Below are 22196 nucleotides of genomic sequence, written 5' to 3' on the forward strand. Positions count from 1 at the left end.
GAGAATTTGGACCACTCAAATTGAATCTGACAGTTCCTATAAACTCATTTTGCTGACCCACATCACACATATCAAGGCCTCTGATTTCTCTTTCATACAAACTAAAGACCCGGATTCCTGGTCCTTAGGCTCATTATACCAAAGTCTAGAGAGGTTCCAAATTCACTCAGGTTGACATTATTTCAAACCATTGTTAGCTAAGACTAGAAACCATCAAGCGGGGCGAGTTGGGTGGTTTAACAATGTTGTTAAATTTTTGCTATTTTAGTTAGTGAATAATGTCAAAAACCTAATTTAGCAAGTCAATTTAACTTATGATCTCCAACAATACTCTATTTTACTTATCCATTCAAGTATAATCAACTCCTTGTTGTATTCTAATCCTCGAAAACATCATAATCTGAACTAAAATCCTCATCGACAACAGAATCAGTATCTTTCATTACCTTCGTTAAACCATCCAACAAAAGATAAATTTCATCTCTTAGCTGATTTGTCGTGTCCCCTCACCAAAAAGGGTGAAAATCCATCGCCTCCATCAACTGTCTTCCTCACACCCAAGTCCCTCATCAAAGCCTTCACTCTTGCTAGGTCGTTCCACCAACAAGTAGCAGTATACATGTTATTGATCTCGGTCTCATTTCTAACAGCTTCTCAGCTATCCATTCCCTTATCTCTACATTTTCGTGAAACTATCGATTAAAGTAGCCCACATAGCAGAAGCTGGCTTGTAAGGCATCCTTGAAATAATCTCCTTCGCATTGCTTTGTTTAGTAGACCAACCCTCCCAAAGAGAGCAACCATGCACGCATAGTGCTCTAAATCGGGAGTTATACCGTATACGCTCAACATTTTTCAACTAGCATTTGGCCTTGGATTACTATACCGAAATGGCTACAAGTTGATAGGATTGAAACCATTGTTACATGATCTGATTTTATGTGTAACAAGTTCATCTTTTCGAATAACTTCAGTGCAACTTTTCCTGCACCCTGGACTCCATATCCTGCAATCATGGAAGTATAAGTTACTTCATCTCTCTTTGACATTGAATCAAATACTCTTTTAGTCTGTAAAACCTTACCGGATCTGGCATACATGTCTACAAGGGTATTCCACAGCAATAAACAATCATCAAACACTACACGTTTTGTAATGTAGCAGTGGAACTCCTTCCCGTGTTGAAGATTTGTTACCCGAGCACAGAAGGGTAATAACTGATATAATAGAAATGCCACATGGCATTATTCTAGTGGTTAAGTTTGTTAATATAGTTAGAAGGATATTATTGTAATTGGGATATATAACTATATAAGGGATTGTATAACTATCATTTCTTTTGAGTTCGGTTGTATATATTTTCTCAAAGTTATCAATATAATATTTTTTTCTCCTCCATTGTTTTCTCTGTAATTCTTTGATCTTCAACTATCTTCAAGTGTTAATATGGTATCATCGTCGGTATTGGCTTGTCGCCATTTCCGATCCTGAAGATGCTTTCCGCTGACTTGTTTGGCACTCGAGTTGGAAGTTCAAAGGTCTGAAAAGTGGGTTGTTCATTTGAAATCGCACAGTTTGAAGATTTGGGGGAAGTTCGCGCTGTAAGTCAGGTGAATTCGTCTCTGTTAATGATTATGTAGTGTTTGTGGTTATTGGAGTTGTGTCTTGGCTTGTAGAAAGTAAAAGATTTGGGGGTTTTGTTTGAGAATTTTGATGTGTTGATATCAGAAAGTGTCATTCTTTCTGCGTATATCTTGCAGTGTTATTCTCTAGGATTTGAGTTTCTTAGTTGAAGATTATGATTTGAAAATGCGAAGGCAGGAAATGTCATTCTTTCAGTGTATATCTTGGAGTATCATTATTTAGGATTTGTGTTTTTTGGTTAGAGATTATATTTTGTTGACGCGAAGGTAGAAAGTATCATTCTTTATGTGAAATTTGGAGTGTCATTATCTCAAGATTGTGTATGATGATTTACAAAGGAATTTACTGAGCATTGTCTCTTTCTTGAAGTATTCCTATCTGTGATTAGTGTATTTTACTGTGAATTGTATTGGTTGTATTCATCTTGATGGCGTCTTCTTCATTCAAGATAGAGAATTTGTTGGGTATGTTGACTATAAAATTCATGGATGACAATTTCACCAAATGGGCGTTTCAATTTCAGTCTGTTCTTAAAGGATATAAATTTTTTGGCCATTTTGATGGTACGGTTGTGTGTCCATCAAAATTTGTAGTACGTTCATAAACTGGTATCACAAAGGAAATCTCTGTATAGTTTCTTGAATGAGAGTCGACTGATTTAGCTCTTATTAGTTTGTTACTTGCTACTTTAACAGATGAAGCAATGAAATATGTTCTTGGTTGTAGGACTGCTTTTGAAGCATGGTCAAATCTTACTGAAATATATGCATTTGTGTTAAAGTCTAGAATTAATCATTTGAAGATAGAATTGCATACAATTCAGAAAGGCACAGAGAGTATTGATAAGTATTTGTTGCATTTGAAGAATATTAGGGACCAGTTGATTGCTACAGGGGAAACAATTTATGATAATGATATAATGATTGCTGGTTTAGCTGGGCAGCCTAAAGAATATGATGTTATTAGGACTGTTATCTTGGCAAGTGAGTCTTCCATTACTTTGAGAGAATTTCGTGCACAATTACTTGGTACTGAAAAGGAAATTGAAGGAGAAATGACCATGCTATCCTAAAATATGCCTGCTTTCTTGATGTAAGGTTCTAATTATGGTCAGATTTCTGGTTCTGGTTCTCTCATGTATGGTCAAGGCTATGAATCTTCACATGGTGCATCCTCATCCAATCCTCAGAGTCATAATCACATACCTGCTACTGCAGGGGGTACAATCATTCAACAACTACATAATCCATCTCATCACAGTTCTATCGAGCCTCAGCCATTTGGTTCAAACACATCACTATCTTTTTCTCCAGGACATCCTGAAGTTTATGGCTATGGTTTTGTGGGACAGTCTAGTTCTGGACATCAACAAGTATTCAAATCTCAGAATTTTACTTACAAGTTCAACAATGGTAATCAATACAAGAATAACAACATCAATATAGGAATAATAACTTCAGAGGAAAGGGTATAACAATGGCAACAATTCCTACTCTACATGGTTAAAACAAACACATAATGAAACTGGTTCATGGTCAGGCAATACAGAAGCAAGAACAACTGTTGAGTGTCAAATATGTAATAAAATAGGTCACATAACTGCAAACTGTTTTCACAGAAACACAAATAATCCTTATGTTGGTTTTTTTGTGGAGTGTCAGAATTGTGGGAAATGGGGTCATTCTGCACTAAACTGCTTTCATAGAGGAAATTATGCATTTCAAGGTCAGCCACCACCACCATATTTGTCTGCCATGCATGCACAACAAACAATTCAAGTATTTCCTCAGGATTCATGGGTTGTGGATTCAGGTGCTTTTCACCATATGACTGCAGGTATCACTTCATTAAGCCAAGTTGCTCATTTTCAAGGTTCTACGAACATAACCATTGGTAATGGTTCAAGTTTACCAATTCAAAATATTGGTTCCACTTCAATTCAAACAAACAATCATTCACTCATTCTCAGCAAAGTTTTTCATGTTCCAAATATTGCCAGAAGTCTTTTTTATGTTAAGCAATTATGTGCAGATAATAATAGATGGTTTATCTGTGATGAATGTGAATTTTTTATGTAGGACAAGAAGACAAGGGATGTGGTGTATCATGAAAAGAGTAAACCAGAAGAGCTATTCCAGATACCTTTGTTACATACATTAAAAGGGTTAAAGTCTGCTACAAGGGATCCAATTGCTTATTTAGGGAAAATGGTGAAATCAAATATATGGCATCAAAGGTTGGGACATCTTACCCATGATATTATGACTACTATGACTACTATGTTGAAACAGTCTAAGGTTGTACACAAGTTAGATGATACCAAGGTTCTAAAAAACGTTAGGCGCTAATTGGGCGGCGGGCTGGGGCCTAGCGCCTAGGCGGTTAGGCAGACGTCTAAGCGGACTAGGCGGATTTAAGTATTACATCATATAAATTAATTAAATTTACTACTTAATATATATAAATAAACATTGATACTATGTTATTTAAAATAAAAATAAAAATAAAGAATATATATAGGTATATATGTTAAATATGGGTATATATGTAAAGTTCCAAAGTTGTATCATTTTGTAAGCCCATATTGTTGGGCCACTCAATAAAATAAAAGGTTAGCCCTGCATTCTTTTTTTAATTAATCTTTCACTGACTCAAACCTGACAAATACTAGCTAAAGCAAAAAGTTACTAATTGCTTAAGACCCTAAAGCAGCCACACCTCTATGCAATTACAAATTATCTTCTACAACCTGCCGCCGCACCCATCTCTGCAATTGCAGACTTACCTTCTACAACCCGTTGCCATCACCCATCCCTGGAATTGCACAACTCTCATCTACCTCTCACTCTCACCATATTCGACTCCTCTTCTAATAAACAGATAGGCAGACGGCCATCACCCATCCCTGCAATTGCACAAATCTCATCTACCTTTCTCTCTCACCATATTCGACTCATCTTTTAGCAAACAAAGAGGTATACGGCGAGACTCAGGAAGAAAAGAAGGTTGTGAGTCTCGCAATAGAAGTTTTTTTCCTAGATCGCGCAGCGTCTGCTGAGCCCTCCTAGCTCGCCCAGGCGGCCACCTACACCGCTTAATGTCCTTGCTGATTTAATGAACGATTTCAGGTTAATTATGGCGGAGCACCGCCGCCTAACGCCTAAGCGGCGCCTAGACCGCGTTTAAGAACACTGGATGATACAGATACGACTTGTATTTCTTGTATTCAAGGGAAAATGCCTAGGATACATTTTCCTGTTATAAATAACATATGTTTGGTTCCTTTTGAGAAAGTTCATACTGATGTCTGGGGTCCAACTCTTGTAAAATCCTTAGAAAGATACAGATACTATGTACTTTTTATTGATGAATATACAAGATTTACTTGGATATTTCCCATGTGCAATAAGTCTGATGTGTATGAAATTTTTGTTAAGTTCTACACCTTTATTCAAACTCAATTTGTGATGTCAATTAAAGGATTACAAACAGATGGTAGAGGTGCATATACTAGCAATAGATTTACATCTTTTTTGGCTACAAAGGGTATTATGCAATTTATCTCATGTCCCTGTACTCTGCAATAGAATGGAATATCTAAGAGGAAGCATATACATATTGTAGACACTGCACTCACTCTCTTACATGTTGCTGGCTTAAATAGTGAGTTTTGGTATTTTACATGTGCTCATGCAGTTTTTGTGATCAATAAGATGTCATGTAAAACCTTGTCTTTCAGCTCTCCATATTTACTTTTATACAACAAGTTACCTGAATTACAATCTTCAAGAATTTTTGGATCAGCAGTGTTTCCTTGGATAAGACCCTATAATACTAATAAGTTGCAGTTAAGATCAAAGATGTGTATTTTTCAAGGCTATGCAATGGGGTATAAGGGAGTTATTTGTTATGATACACAATCTAGGAAATGTATTATATCTAGACATGTTGTCTTTGAAGAGTCAATTTTTCTTGCAAAATTGGAATTGTCTCAGATAAGGGATCAATCTGTGAAGACACCATGTACTTCTACTTCTGTGATTATACCATTTCCCATTCCGACAAGTCATACAAGCTCTACATCTCGGAATGATCATACAACTACAACACATCATGTATTGACTGATACATTAGTGGTTGGGACATCACTTTCTAATTATGGTATTTATGTCAGTAACACACCACAGTTTCAAAGTTCTGGGGTTTCATCAACAGAAAATCATGATCCTACTATTTCTCCAACTAGTGATACACCTCATTTGCTTTATGTCCTCAATACAGCACAACTCTAGGTAATATTGCCTTTCTCTGAAATGTCTTTTGTTACTGATTTTTCTGAATCTCTTGTTCAACAACAGAGACCACATGATATTCAAACAAGGCTACAAACAAGTGCAATTTCAAGAAAGAACTATGTAGCTTATCTGGCTGCTTTACTTGAGTTAAGTTCACTCAAACTTCTTGATCCTACATCTAGTGACCTCTTTGGCATATTTTATGGTGGTTTTTCCTTTCTAGCTGATATTACAGAAGTTGAAGAACCTAAGACATTGAGTAGCTCGAGGTTTCACTCAGGAACAAGGTTTGGATTATTCTGAGACCTTTAGTCCTGTTGTGAGACACACTTCTGTTAGAGTTGTCTTAGCTCTAACTGCATAATATGGATGGAATATGAGACAACTAGACATTAAGAATGCTTTTTTACATGGTGATCTTAAGGAGGAAGTCTATATGAAGCAGCCTCAAGGGTTTGTGGATCCTACTTGTCCAGGATATGTGTGTAAACTCATTAAATCTCTCTATGGGTTGAAACAAACATTATGAGCTTGGAATTCAAAATTCACTAGTTACTTTCCTTCGCTGGGTTCTAAAGCTTCCATATCTAATACTAGCTTATTTGTTAAAGTGGATGAAAGTGATATTATTATACTTCTACTTTATGTAGATGATATTATACTTACTGGTTCTAATCCTACAAAGATTTGAGAAGTTATAAGTGATCTCGCATAAGTGTTTGATCTTAAAGATATTGGAAAGCGGTCATTCTTTCTGGGATTGCACATTCAGTATAAGGAAGATGGCTCTTCATTCATAAATCAATCAAAGTATGCAAGAGAACTACAAAAAAAGGCTTCTATGGAGACATGCAAACCAACCTCCACACCATCAAAACCACATACACAGTTGCTTAAAAAAGAAGGTACTGTTCTTTCAGATCCAAGTCATTACAGAAGGTTAGTGGGGGCTCTTCAATATCTAACCTTCACTAGGCCAGACATTGCTCATGTTGTGAACATGGTCTGCCAGTTTATGACATCTCCAGCTGAGCTACATTTGCATTTGGTCAAAAGAATTTTAAGATACTTAAAGGGCACACTGGACTATGGTTTGCATTACAAAAAGAACCTAGATTTCAATTTGACTGCCTACTCAGACTCAGATTGGGCAGCTGATATCAACACTCGAAGATCAATAACTGGATTTGTGATTTACTTGGGAGATAATCTAATCTCATGGCAGTCTAAAAAGTAGACTCAGTAGCTCGAAGTTCCACAGAGGCTAAGTACAAAGCCTTAGCGCATTCTACACTAGATTTATGTTGGATTAGATCTCTGTTTAAAGATATACATTAGGTGATTTCAGCTCCTCCATTACTTCACTGTGATAACTTGAGTGCCTTAACTTTAAGCTCAAATCATGTCTTTCATTCAAAAATCTAGCATCTCGACATAGATTACCATTTTGTTCGAGAAAAAGTGCAAAAATGAGACTTAATTGTTCAATATATACACACTGAAGATCAGATTGCAGATGTCTTTACAAAAAGATTGCATAGTCCAATGTTCTTGAAGCATTGCAAACATCTTGGTCTCACAACTCCAGATCAGTTTCAAAAGCCTAGCTAGTTCAAACTTCACTTGGATACTCCAAGTTTAGTTTGAGGGGGAAGTAATAATTGATATAACAGAAATGCCACATGGCATTATTCTAGTGGTTAAGTTTGTTAATATAGTTAGAAGGGTATTATTGTAATTGGGATATATGACTATATAAGGGATTATATAACTATCATTTCTTTTGAGTTCGGTTGTATATATTTTCTCAAAGCTATCAATATAATCTTCTTTCTCCTCCATTGTTTTCACTGTAATTCTTTGATCTTCAACTATCTTCAAGTGTTAATAAGGGGAATGATGCTGGCAATAGTAACATAGTTAGGTTTAATTCTTGGATACAACATCTCCCTAAATAAGAATGAAGTTTCTTCTACTCGATCTATGCGGGAATAACCAGAAAGCATGGAATTCCAAGTAATTATACTCCTATCTTCTATCAATTCAAACTAAGTATATGCTTTCCTAAGATTTTTGCACCTGAAATACAATGTAATCGATGCATTGTTAACATTATTGTACGCTTCACAACAAATACGAATCATAAAACCATGAATTTCATTCCCCGGCTTAATAGCTCTGATGTGTGAACAAGCACTCAAACCAATCGTCAATGTTACCAAGTCCAATAAAATACCACCAATTCTCATTTGATAAACCAACTCAAGTGCACCCCTGAAATTACCCATCCTCCAGCATTGGTATTCCAAAATAAGACATTAACTCCAATTCCCTCCATCTGCATGTTTCCAAATAGCTCAAATGCATCCATCCACATGCCATTGGAGGCATAACCAGAGATCATTGCATTCCAAGAAATTGCATCCCTTGTGGCCATATTGTCAAATAAGCGGCTAGCAACGTCGATAAGCCCGAATTTTCCATACATGGAGACCAATGAATCGTGTACGTATAAATTCAACTACAGACAACAGGCATCAATGGACTCATGAGCCTCCTACCAAAACTTATATCCAATTTTTCACCACAAGGCTTGAGAACAGATAAGCAAGTGAAACAATTTGGCCTAATCCCCTTATCGACCATTTGTTTATAGGCAGAGAGAGCCTCATCCAAAAGTTCATTTTTAATATATGAAGAAATGCGCATATTCCAAGGTACAGGATGCAAAATATTTGAATTCTCAACAACGCTACGAGCATCGGCATGAAGATTAAAGCTTGGGTAAAATGTAACCAGCTTGGGAACCAAAATGAGATGTCGTTCAAACCTCAATCGGACTATATGTGCATGAAGTTGTTCACCATATGTTAATGCTTTATGGTCAGCGGAAGATAAGATAAGAGATGGAACATAAGATAAGGTCACAAGTAGGAGAAAAGGCATCGAACTGGACAAAAGAGAGAGTTTTGACTGCTTTTGATAAATTGTTTTGTTTCCAAATTGTTTCGTTCCTTCCTTCTAGCTTTTAGGTATGAATATTTGGATTAGAGATACAGAAATGCCTCTTGGGATGGAACGCGAACAAGATGGTGGCATACACTATAAAGAATATTCTGTGCATGATAACATGGTAAGCAAGAACTGATCGCATGACTTTGCCCGAACTTGCAGCAGGTGTCTCGAGAAAACTAGCTAATAGGAGATCCATTGTTGATTATTAAGATCAAAGACAACTAAAAGCTGACTCCAAGCCAACAAGGCTTCCTGCTTTGAAAGGGTTACTTTGCAATGATCAAGAACAACTAAATAGATTAAAGAAAACAACATTTCTCCTGAAAATGAATTAGAGGAAGTGTTAGAAAAGCCATATATTTATACAATCATGAAATGTGAGACTGATCATCGTATGTATACAGCTTAAATGGTTCATATACAATAACTTGAAAGCAAGGTGTGGGTAAATTTACGTGTGTTCTTGTAAGTGGTTCATATACAATATCTAGATCTGGTGAATATTTTTCGGTTCGACGTTTTCGGTGATTAAATCTGGTTGAGCTATGTTTTTAGTTTCAAGTTAGTAATTTTTGTGTTGCGATGTCTTGGTTGAATTGATGACTTGATCGTTTTCTCTAGTGTTGCGGCTTTGGTGGCAACTCGCAAGACGTTCATGACCATGTAAGTGAGAGCTACTTTATGCGTTTGGAAAATAGGAATTAGAGCTTTGGTTTTAGTTTGTTTTTTTATTGAGCTACTTTATCTTTCTTCCACTTAATAAATGTCATTTTTCGACAAAAAAAAAATTGTATCATCCGAACCGTGTAAGTCATTGAAGCTGTCATAATCAACATGTATTAAATTATTTCTCAATATTTAATTAGCTTGCCCAACCACAATTAATAATAGTGGGGAAGGAATTGGCAAGCATGTTTTAAATGAAAGAAGACCAACGGATAATGCAAGTTGATGGCGGGCGTGCCTGCGGAGTGCGGGCAGGGGAAAGTCCAATGCTGGGTCAGAGACAGAGACACGACGGGGCTACAACGGTGTCGTTTTCCCCACGTCGGCAAATCACTCGTGCTCTCGCACCGGCTACTCCCGGTGTACTCTCTTACATTCCCGGTTCCTTTTGTCCTTTTTCCGCTGTCAAAATTAAAATTAAAAAAGAAAAAGTTAAAAAACTGAAATATCCATCGCTTGCTGCTCGGCCATCCTCCCACGAGATAAATAGGAGGAGTGGGACGACTTTCTCTCTTTTTTTCTCTTCTCTCCTTTCTCCTTCTCTTTCACCTCTCCTCCAATAGTACTGGAGTAATAATAATTTGTTTGCGTCATCTTTCCGACCTGTCCCCGGCGAAATCTCGGCGAACGCCCGATCACACTGACGGAGACTCCTCCGCCGCCGCCGACTTTGACATTTCTCTCTCTCTCTGAGGTATAAGCTCCCTCTCTCTGTGTCTCTCCTTAATATGCATTATTTTGCTGAGAAGGTTCTCCCTCTCTCTGTGTCTCTCCTTAATATGCATTATTTTGCTGAGAAGGTTCAGATCTGGTTTTTCTTATACGAATTCGTCGATTTGTTAATGCTAGATGTTTGATCTTGATCTACCGTTATTTATTATTATTATTATTTTGTTAGAAGCTTATATTTGTTTAATTTTCTCTGCTGTGATGATTTAATCTGTTAGAGACTGTTTGTATAATCTGGAATTTTTTGTTTTGTTGCATATTTTTTGTATCCATTTTATAAAAAATGATTAATTATTCTAATAATATTTTACATATTAGTACTCACTGGAGCTGCTTTCTTTCTCTGTGTTTTTGTTTTTTCTGAAAGATTTATTGTGATTTCATGAAAATTGTATGCTTTTTCTATTAAGATAGAACTAACGGAAGACTTGACCTCAAAACCGAGCGCAGGGGCGTTCTAGGATTCATAAAGCCAACCCCACTTAGTGAGATAAGTTTGATTGTTGTTTTTCTAATAAGATATAAATTGGTTTGGTAGGAGTCGATCACAACACAAACACAAAGAGGTTTCAGATCTGTTGAGACCTGAGAGTGAAGTAAGTCATTTGATTTGATTTGATTTGATTCAGTCGATTGTTGAGGAAGAAACAAGAAGAAGAAGAAGAAGAAGAAGTAGAAGAAGAAACAGACAAAGGAAATGGAAGGGACCAACTTTGGGCTACGAAATGTGAGCTCGCATTGCTCCATTTCGGACATGGATGACTATGACCTCTCGCGCCTTCTCGACAAGCCCAGGCTCAACATTGAGAGGCAGAGGTCCTTCGACGAGAGGTCACTAAGTGAGCTCTCCATTGGACTCACAAGAGTCGGCTTGGACAACATGGACAGCGCGTACTCCCCCGGTGGAAGGTCTGGTTTTGACACTCCTGCTTCCTCTACTCGCAACTCATTCGAGCCCCACCCAATGGTTGCCGAGGCATGGGAAGCTATCCGCCGCTCTTTGGTCTTCTTTCGCAACCAGCCTGTGGGCACCATCGCCGCATATGATCATGCTTCTGAGGAAGTTTTGAATTATGATCAGGTCAACTTTCCACAATTTTTGACCCTTGCTTGCCTTTTGTTTTCAATTTCAATTTATGTGTGAGATTATGCAATAATCTCTCTGTTTTTGGATTAACAATTTTGGCAAACAAATCAACTTGGGAAAATTTGGATCGCCCTCTAGATTGATAGACATTTGTAATATTTGCTGTCGGTAGAAATATCTAATTAGACTCGTGAGGTGATGACGCCGAGAAACTTACTGATTCTGCAAATGTCGCTTGTTCTCTTTGATTTTGGCAATAAGATTGGATTAAAAAGAATGAATTATAGCCTTGGGGGAAGGCAAACAAAGCTCTAAAACATATAAGTTTGAAGTGTTCAGTTAAGAGAGCATTAAATCTTGACATGATTGTTATTGTGTTTAGGTTTTTGTCCGAGATTTCGTGCCAAGTGCTCTGGCTTTCCTAATGAATGGTGAGCCGGAGATAGTTAAAAACTTCCTCCTGAAGACCCTGCAGCTTCAAGGATGGGAAAAAAGAATAGACAGGTTCAAGCTCGGGGAAGGTGCAATGCCAGCAAGCTTCAAAGTTCTTCATGATCCTATCCGAAAGTCAGATACAATCATTGCAGATTTCGGAGAGAGTGCAATTGGACGAGTTGCTCCCGTTGACTCTGGTTTTTGGTGGATTATACTGCTCCGTGCATATACAAAGTCAACTGGGGATTTATCTCTCGCGGAAACAGAAGATTGTCAAAAAGGAATGAGGCTTATATTGACTCTATGTCTCTCGGAAGGTTTTGACACATTCCCAACATTGCTTTGTGCTGATGGATGCTCCATGATTGATCGTAGAATGGTAAGTTTCACTTCATTTTCACAGGAATCTCTTCTTTCGAAAAGAAACTTAATTGCCAATGGACATGAGAAGTAGCTTGAGAAGTCCTTTAAGGCTGTCATAAGGCATAGTTGGCGTTTACAAGAATTGATTCACAAGATGATAAATACTAAGCGACTAATTTATTGTGCCTGGAGGAATATATCACCAATAGACTTCTCATATAGCAATCCATCTGTTTATGGGTCCCTAGTATCGTATTTATTAGCGGTATATTCTTGATTTTATTTATTTATTTATTTTTAGTAAGAGAAAAAATGAAAAAGGATAATTCTTGTCCTTTAGTCTTCACGTTTATGAAGGTTTGTAGCTTACTTCAAGTTTTCTTGTCTGCCTGCTTGCTTTATTTCAATATTATGGTACTTCAGAAAAATATCGTATCTTATTTTACACGTTATATGGGTTGTCCAGGGAATTTATGGTTATCCTATTGAAATCCAAGCTCTGTTCTTTATGGCATTGAGATGTGCCTTGTCAATGCTGAAACCTGATGGAGAAGGAAAAGAATTCATAGAACGAATTGTTAAGCGTTTGCATGCCTTAAGTTACCACATGCGAGGTTACTTCTGGCTTGATTTCCAACAACTAAATGACATATACCGTTACAAGACTGAAGAGTACTCACACACGGCCGTAAATAAGTTCAATGTCATTCCTGATTCCATCCCAGATTGGGTATTTGATTTTATGCCATGCCGTGGTGGCTACTTTATTGGCAATGTGAGTCCTGCAAGGATGGATTTTCGATGGTTTGCTTTGGGTAACTGTGTTGCAATTCTAGCTTCTCTTGCAACCCCAGAGCAATCGGTGGCTATAATGGATCTCATTGAATCTCGTTGGGAAGAGTTGGTTGGAGAAATGCCATTAAAAATATGTTATCCAGCAATAGAAAGTCATGAGTGGCGAATCGTAACTGGTTGTGATCCCAAGAACACCAGATGGAGTTACCATAATGGAGGATCTTGGCCAGGTTTGTCCCTCTACTTGAAGTTTCTATGTTATTGCTGCAATTAAAATTCAAAAATAGTTGTGATGGTAAATGTTCTGTCAGTCAGTCCTACTGTGATACCATATTATTGATTAACACTATTTCTAATCATCCTCTCTTTACTAATACCCCTGTCAAATGTCCCTTCCCTTCAACTTGATGCACTTGATTTTGTACTTGAACAAAAGTGTTCTTCCCTGGTGGGTGCCTTCATCTTATTTCATGGGTACATCTTATCATCTTTTTTCTTCAAGGATATTGGGATGCTGCATTTTGATTTATTCATCTGAAGTACTATATGTACTCCATTGTTGAGGAATGGAAGGTTTCCTGCATTCATTCATTCATTCATCTGAAACACTATGGATGTTTTACGTAATGGAAGAGTTCTCTGCGTGGATGATCTTTGAAAAGCACATTTTAAATACAGTGTTCAAGTAGTACAAAATGGCAGGCTTCTTTTGTTTCGTTACAAATCTTTACTTTCTGAGCTGAATATTCATCCTGAGAAAGTAAGTTTGATATTTCTGTTTTTTTTTTCAAGTTCGTTTTTTCGGAAAATTATTGTGAAAACAGTGGTTGTATTTGTATATTTTACTTCTATTTTTTCAATTTTGTAAATGAACCAAGCAGGCTTTGTGCCTGAGATATTCGATTCCCTTGCCTAGCATTCATTTAAACATTAGGTTAACCTAACGGGATTATCTAATTGTTGTGTTTTGATTCAGTGACCATTGTTTGGAAAGATTCTGTACAATATTATTACACCAAACAATTGTGTACGATGTTTCTCAACCTCTCTTTGTTTCTTTGTTGGATTTTTTTCCGCTATCATGCGTGCAGTGCTTCTATGGATGCTAACTGCTGCATGCATTAAAACGGGAAGACCACAAATTGCAAGACGGGCAATTGAGCTTGCTGAGAGTCGTCTGCTAAAAGATGCTTGGCCAGAATATTATGACGGGAAGCTCGGAAGATATATTGGTAAACAAGCAAGGAAGTACCAGACATGGTCGATAGCAGGATATCTGGTTGCAAAGATGATGCTAGAGGATCCGTCACACTTGGGGATGATTTCGCTCGAAGAGGACAAGCAAATGAAACCCGTTATTAAGAGATCGTCTTCTTGGACTTGCTGAGGAGCTCAAAAAAAAAAAAAAAAAAAAAGCTGAACAAAATGGCAAGAAAAAAGATAGAGGAGAACCAAAAGGTGAGAGATACTTGTTATTTCTTTGCTGCACTATTATTTCGGGCGTTTGTCTTTGTAGTATGTCCTTGTATCTGCTGTGCTGAGACTGCTTATTGTTTTCAAATAAATTTGAACATTTGGCCTTTTATGTTTAAAATTCGATGGAACTCTGCAATGGCTCCTAAAAATATTAATAAGCTCACGAGAGGAACTGTTTGGATTCTATTGAATATAATATCATGGACGATTTCAATACTAGTACACTGTGTTTGGATGCGGAGATTTAGATTATTAAGGAACTCCAAATTGGATGGAAATTGATTTGACAAAATTCTTAATTTTTAAAATTTGTAAGTTTTCTTGTTTGGCTAATCTAAAAGAAGAATCAAATTTAAATACGGAATTTAATGTGTGAAGTTATTAATATATAAATGGTAGATAATAGTTAGGAACTGTGCTAGTAATGGTCCCGGCAACAGCGGTGATGATGGTGGGTGGTGATGGTAGTAGAGGTGATGGTGACAACGGAGAAAGGGGACAGGATGCAGACTGACAAGGGAAGAGATGAAGGGCAACGACATCCATGGAGTATAGAAGGAAGCGGAGGAAGGTGGAAGAAAATATAGATGGGGAATCTATAGATCGTAGTAGTCCTCCAACCTCTCTAACTAACGTACGATACAATTTCACTTCACAGTGAGGAGTTAGTCCTTCACGATTAATGACAAAAATATGAATGTATTTTATTAAATTACGGAAAATATCAAGTAAACTGTGAAGGTAGAAAATCGATAAGCGATCATTTTAAGGGACAAATTCCCTCCAACTTATTCTCCCTCTAACTGTACAATAACACGTAGTGTAGCGTTCCCTGTCCCGGGCACTAGAAAAGCTCTCCTTAAATGAATGTCCAAATCAAAAGCTTGGCAATAAAAAATCAACCATTTTCACTAAACTGATTCAGTTGACAAACTCAATTCCTGTCAAAGGCTTCCCTTCATGAAGTTGAATGGCGGCATCGCCAACTACCTGCATTTGTTGAGCCACCACAAAAGATAGTCAGCTCCGATGAGACGACATATGTATCATAAGCATTGGATTCAAAGGAAGCGAGAATCTTCGACGGTTGGAAACTAAGCTCACAAAGATCCTGATCGTACTATAACCTAAGAAGCATCGACCAAGACACAACGGGCTCATTTGGTGCACTTGATTGGATTGGAATGGATAACCTACTAAATTAAAGGTATGTTGATGGGAGAAATGATAAAATCATGACCGCTTCGAGGATAGAAGATGGTTTACTTAAGAAGAAAACTTATCCATTCCAATCCTCCTTAAAATGGTAGGATTAGATGGGATGAATTTACTTCATGGCTAATCCATCTCTAATCCCCTCCGGATGAAAAATCATTCACTTCCACCTTCAGTATACCTTGAAATTCGAGTGTTCTCCATTCCAATCCAATCATGCGTACCAAACGAGCCCAAATGACAAATAGAGGAAAATAATTATCCTGTCACTTGGTTGTGCATGAAGACCACACCAAAAATAGTAGCCAAATAATCAAAGAGAAGATGTGTATATCTATCACCAATCCCTATATACACGTCTTGTCTCATCTAATGGAGGTATTGACAATGTGACACCGGAGGTATTGATAGCAAGGTGTAGCCTAGTGTAGTTGATTCAGACAAGATGATCACTAGATGATGGCGGTGTTGGACATACAGTAGTGTAGTGGAACTAAAAATGAGCGAGCTGATTCTGTTTTGTCAATGGTTGCTTACCTTAGCCATGGATCTGTAAGAATACTCTGTAACTCCTGCCACATGAGGTGTGATGATAACATTGTTGAACTTCAAAATTGGATCATCAGGATCAAATGGCTCCGTCCAAGCAACATCAATCCCTAAACCACCTAAGTGGCCAGACTCTAGGTTATATGAAACAGCTTCATAGTCCAGGAGACCCCCTCGGGCAATATTTACCAGAAGGGCACCCTAGAATGAAAAAAGAAACATGAGGATCAACAGCAAGAATCGATAACAGGAAATTAAGACTGAAACTGTCCCTCCCAACAAAGGTCTTCCAATTTCTCTCAAACCACAAACACCTAATGCTTAAAAGCAGCTGCCTTCCAAGCTCAACTAATGAGATGTTCAAGAACTCAAGAGCAAGGGTGAAACCAGTCCTTCCATTTCAACAATATTTTGAATTCAATGTTCTCAACACATTCCCTTATGTATGGCTGAATAAACCAAACATAAATTATATTGGGTAATAATATTGAGCACACGTGGAGAATTGACTTTAAAATGTGGATGTTTTGACTGCTCTAATGAAATGATAAAGGTTGTTGGTTTGCCTTTACAGCCCGACATGTCAAATTCAAATTATCTTAGGAGGTTCCAACTAGACCCTTTTGGCGTTACGCTATCATATTCTATTTGCACCACTAAGTCTAAAGCCTAATAATATGAAGTTCAACTTATGCTTAAATATTCCAGTTGCAGGGACCCGAACTCAATCTCCTACTCTGATACAATCAATAAGTTTGTTGATTTAACCACCATTCGCAAGAGCTTAAGCCGTTAAGATTTGGGATAATCGCACCATAGGATGCTGGAAATTCTACCAAAAATTTCTATAAGCTCTGAATTGAACAGAAACCTGATTATTTAAGAGTTTTAATCCCTCATTTCTTTAGACTCTTGTTCGTGCATAGGGTTGCAGATAAAAACTTCTACTTTAGGTTCAGTGGGAGGCCTCCTATGACATGAAGAAGGGATCTATATATTACACACATATATGGCTGTAAGCTCGTGTTTACAAACTCACACATCATATATTTGCTAATATGGCTCTGTCATTGCAAACAAAGTACAATTATAAAACAAACTACACTGGATTGAAACCAAACCTTTCTCATCGAAGATATGAACGACTTGTTTACAATGCCAACCTGAAACACAAAGTATGCAAAAGTAGGAGTCAGACAACTGAGCATCACCGAATCTTCTGCAGTGGAATTGAATTCATATTGACTTCCATCTCACATACAATGCAATTCGATTTTGGAAATCCAATTTGACAAACTCTTGCTATCTACATAACTAAAAATTATAATAGAAAAAGGAAAAAAGTATAGAGGTTATGTTTAAGGGCATAATTAACAAGCAGCAGACACAGATTGCATATAGCAACATCAACATCATCTGAGCGAGAGAATACAAAACAGAAGATGCAACAGATGGAGAATAGAAAAAGATAAGAGAGAACAGAGATTGAGGAAGAGAATGAAGAAAATGAAAATATGATGTTTAGAGAGAGACAAAACAAGTGGAAGAAACCAATGACATTAAAAAAATTTTAACTGGAAACTTATGAATGGACCACGATGAGGAACCGTTTTGTGGAAAGGAAAAATGACCAAGGAAGACGTCAAACCATTTATGATCCCATCTGGGTCAGGCATGTAATGATCCTATCATCAAACCTTTCTCAAGTACTAATTATTTCATTCTTAATCAAGTTAAATGCAGCTGAAATTAAGAGTCTTTGCACGCTTCTTCTAAAATAGAAGGGGTATTGGTTGAAGCTGCAAGCTTGCAAATGCTCTTACTTTAATGTAACATGAGGTCAACATTCAGCAATGAGATAATCTTTGACACATGCAAGAAGAAAAGTTCTGTTTGGGCATATAAATTGGGTTTTTTTTGTTAGAGTTTACAGGTTATTCATCTACTTTGGGGACTTTAGCATATTAATTTGACAATAAAGAACTGAGTTTACCCTCCACTGTCTCTCTTTTTTCTCTATCTTCACTTCTCAACCTTTGTACTATACTTTTTGCTCTTATCAACGTTTTGTCTTTTCCTTTTGGTTTCTATTCTGTCTCTTCCTTCACAATCTCTCCCGCAACCACATAAATTTGTACCAGAGCAGTCTTTGCCCCATATCAAATGATCACAATTTGGATCTCAAGTGAACGTAATGAAAAACATATTTGGACATGTTGACACAGTGATTGAGAAGGTGCAAGTGCAACAGGAACAATCATCATCCACTGCAGAAAACATGGTATAAAAATGACCAATGATCTTACTGTTTCACTGTTTAAATTTATGCAGCAAACAACGATGTCTGCAATACTTGCAAACTTGTGGATATCTTCATGGACACACTTCTCATCAACCAAATTCTCAGTGGAACAATTTTGAACTGAAAATTCAGAACATATAACCGTGATTTACATGGCTGTATGCTTCAGTATCACAATTCAGTGTTCTAGCTTACGCATCCTCACATACCATTTGATTGGCAAGAATCTTGTGACTGTGTGGCCCAACTCCGTTTGGAGGCAATAATTTTCACACCAAACGGTCTCAAGCGCTTTGCCAATTCAATTCCAATGTTCCCATATCCTAAAATGAAAACCTGCATGCATTAGCAAAGAAGCTCAAGTTTAAAAACTGACTTGAACATGAGTAAATCAACACTTCAAGTTGCAAAGCGCTAAACATAACCTCCAGATCTTCTCAATCTGTAAAGTGTCGAAACTTTCTAGCAGAAGAGCATACTCATAAGAAAAATAATAAAAGTAAAAAAGAAAAACACGAGAACTGCAATCTGCATTCTAGAAAGTTTCTATCTGAAAACCGCTAAAAGAACATAAAAAGAACACAGAAGAGAGAGAGAGAGAGAGAGAGATTCACTGTTTTTCCAAGCAGTGTTTCACCAACTGGATCCCCAACCTTCTTCAGCTTTATAGAAATTTGCATCTCATTCTATAATGGTAGAAAAATTACAGATAAAATGAGCAGACAAGAATATAAAATAAAATAGAATAAAAAAACTAAATTCAAGAGAGCCACTAAGTATACTTTTGATATGGAACAATAAATGTTTATTAAATAAAATAAGAAATAAATTGCAAGAAAAGACAGAAATATTGCAAAATATACATGACTAGCACTAGCATCCAAATTACCAATCAAGATGAATGTGAACAGAAGAGAATATTTATAAAATTCCGTCTCAACATAATAGATTTCATGACATGAAGATGCCAAAAGATAGTGTGCAAAGATGAATTTCACAAAAATTATTTATATATTTAAATCCATCCAAAATGTTAATTTTCAAGAAATAGTCCGAGAAGAACCAAAGGAAGCAAGACAACACAACTGCGTTATTATTAGAAGAACTGATCACCATACCAAACATCCCTTCAAAGATAGATAATTGAGAATAATAACAAGAAACAGGACAATATTTCAAAGGATAATAAAACGAACCTTTCTAAGAAATCCGAGAATTCTACTGATTATATTGCACTGAAAACATACTCTCAAACTGGAAAGAATTGTGCTCCAAGGTTAATCTCAAAAACCATTTTCCTAACAAAGCTTCATTCATTTTAAATAAATTTGCTTGTGGAGAAGAAAAAGGTCAAAATAATGTGGACTTGCTGTGTGATGGCTATTGTCTAGCTAATGTGGAGTGGAGGGAAAGAAAAAAGATGGTTTTGGCCGATCTTTAGGGGGTGGATTGGAGGGATTATGGGATACACAGTTAGATTTGGGATATCATTGTAGGTATCAATATCATTGGAATTTCAGGATGTGCATGCAAATAGGAAGGCGGCACTCAAATTTTCTCATGCATAGTTAATAGTTTTGGACTGTACTTTGATGTTTAGTACTGGTGGGTTAATTGTATCATCAATTCATATAACTATGTCTACATTATTTTGTATTGCTAGCTGTAGGATTAATTCCTTAAGTTTAGCTACTGCTTGGCAACTCTTGCAAATATTTAAACCCTCCCTAAGAGATGAATACAAACACAGAATTTCACAAATTTGTAAAAAAAAAAAAAAAAAAAAAAAAAAAAAAAAAGAAGCAATGACCAAATGCAAAGGACAAAATTAGTGAGGCCCCTTGGATGATCAAATTGAAAGGATATGATACGATGAAAGCATTCAACAGAATCAACACTATGATGCCTAGAAAAAAAAATTGAAAAATCATAAGGGTAATAAAAATTTAAATAAAAAACTTTACTAAAAATAAGTTTAAGCCTAACTTACTTGCTTTCGTAGGAGGCCCAACATCAGATAAATGGCCATTTCGGCACATGAGGCTGCATTTCCAGTTACATGGCTCGGAATCCTAGCAACTTTGATTCCAAACTTAGTTGCAGAATCAATGTCAACGCCTAAAGCAAATAAATTTAAATTGTAAATATAGACACCTAAGACAAACGCTCTTTTTATAACAATTTGAACCACATGAAAATGACCTTCCAGGCCGACACCATACTGCAGTACAAGCTTCATCTTTTCTGCACGGGACAGAAGATCGGAATCTAACTTCATCAACTTCACGATACACATATTGTAATTCTGGATAACACCAGGCACATCTTTATGGGGAACATCATCTACCTACAATAGTGAAAATTGAAATACTGAAGGAGCACTGGAAATCGATGATGGAACATATACAGGAAGGAGCCCTAAGATAGATAGTGGAACATGTGCAGAATAATCACAGGAGATTGATAGATGGATACATAGATGCAGAATAAACACGGGAGATTGTTATATGGATACATAGATAGATTATAAGTTACAATTTGCTTGAGAAAAACTTTACATCTATCTATAATATTTATATTATATATGTACACAAGTTTACTCAAGCATATATTAACGTTTTAGACGTAATTTTGGGGACTGACATGATTATAGATAGACGTACTAGTATACTCAAGCATATATATTTATAATGCACACATGATCAAGTTGTTATATTCCTTTTATGTAAGCCTGGTGTTCATAGCTCTGACAATTGACGGTCAAACGGTTCAATAACTCAAAAATAATTCAGAGCGCAAACAACACAATTCACATAGAAAACAAGAACACAAAAACAGCGAGATATATACTTCTTTGGCTACATCCACCATGACACACTGAATCGAACCTAACAGATCAACAAAATCACAAAATCACAAATCAGGTTTCGCCGGTACAAAACATTGTGATGATTCTTTCTTAACAAGTGACTGCTTCTTCAAATCTGATGAGATTAATATACGACATTGACCAAAGTTATAGTATAATACAAGATGAGCAACAGAAACGACGAGCCAGCCACTGTCAGATATATAAAATCGATCGACGGAGGTGGGAGCGGACGACCAAATGCAGGAGGAAAATGACCTGGATAAAGGGGTAGTCTTTCAAATATTCCCTTGTGTAAATTTCAGCAGCAGGAAAATGTGATCCGCAGAAAAGAAGACAGGAAACCTTCTCCTTGTTCTTCACCTCCCCATTTTCTACTTCCATTTTCGACTCTGCAACTGCAACAACACATTCGGTTGCAGTTGTACGAAGCAATGAAATTCGGGGTTAAAAGAAAGAAAGTAAAAAAAATAAAAAGTTCAAAACTTACCGCTGAGGGTGTGAGCGTGAGTTGGATGTAGAATCCTGTGATGGCGATGTGGATGACGATGACGGGCGGAATCACAAATGGCCTTCGCGAACAGCCTCAATCTCGACGACCGCATTTAAATTCCAATTGAGATTGAAATTCAAGCCCCGGACGAGACGGGACGAGACGAGACGTGGCCAAGAGGAGAGAACTACTGACTGACTCAC

At 36.9% G+C, this 22196-nt stretch overlaps 2 protein-coding genes and 1 pseudogene across 3 annotated transcripts; 1 reads left to right on the forward strand and 2 right to left on the reverse strand.

Annotated features, from left to right (window-relative positions):
• Positions 1 to 377: 377 nt before the first annotated feature.
• LOC137717191 (pentatricopeptide repeat-containing protein At1g71490-like) lies at positions 378 to 8885 on the reverse strand (annotated as a pseudogene).
• A 1282-nt stretch (positions 8886 to 10167) lies between these two features.
• On the forward strand, positions 10168 to 14784 carry LOC137718368 (probable alkaline/neutral invertase D). Of its 2 annotated transcripts, none has more exons than XM_068457903.1 (5): positions 10168 to 10374; positions 10948 to 11490; positions 11879 to 12310; positions 12761 to 13319; positions 14181 to 14784. In XM_068457903.1, the coding sequence occupies exons 2-5, from the start codon at positions 11107 to 11109 to the stop codon at positions 14474 to 14476; spliced, it is 1671 nt and encodes a 556-aa protein (XP_068314004.1). In that variant the 5' UTR covers positions 10168 to 10374; positions 10948 to 11106; the 3' UTR covers positions 14477 to 14784. The 2 variants fall into 2 exon arrangements, with proteins under 2 accessions (XP_068314004.1, XP_068314005.1); XM_068457904.1 differs by having other exon boundaries at positions 11039 to 11490.
• A 464-nt stretch (positions 14785 to 15248) lies between these two features.
• Positions 15249 to 21885, reverse strand: LOC137718369 (uncharacterized). Its single transcript, XM_068457905.1, has 9 exons — positions 21759 to 21885; positions 20834 to 20978; positions 20622 to 20749; positions 19246 to 19317; positions 18841 to 18967; positions 18636 to 18751; positions 17451 to 17492; positions 16318 to 16530; positions 15249 to 15555 (listed from the first exon to the last, which is right to left on the reverse strand). The coding sequence occupies exons 1-9, from the start codon at positions 21882 to 21884 to the stop codon at positions 15487 to 15489; spliced, it is 1038 nt and encodes a 345-aa protein (XP_068314006.1). The 5' UTR covers position 21885; the 3' UTR covers positions 15249 to 15486.
• Positions 21886 to 22196: the final 311 nt, after the last annotated feature.

The sequence above is a fragment of the Pyrus communis genome, chromosome 15 (assembly GCF_963583255.1).
Source record: "Pyrus communis chromosome 15, drPyrComm1.1, whole genome shotgun sequence".
Lineage (NCBI taxonomy): Eukaryota > Viridiplantae > Streptophyta > Magnoliopsida > Rosales > Rosaceae > Pyrus > Pyrus communis.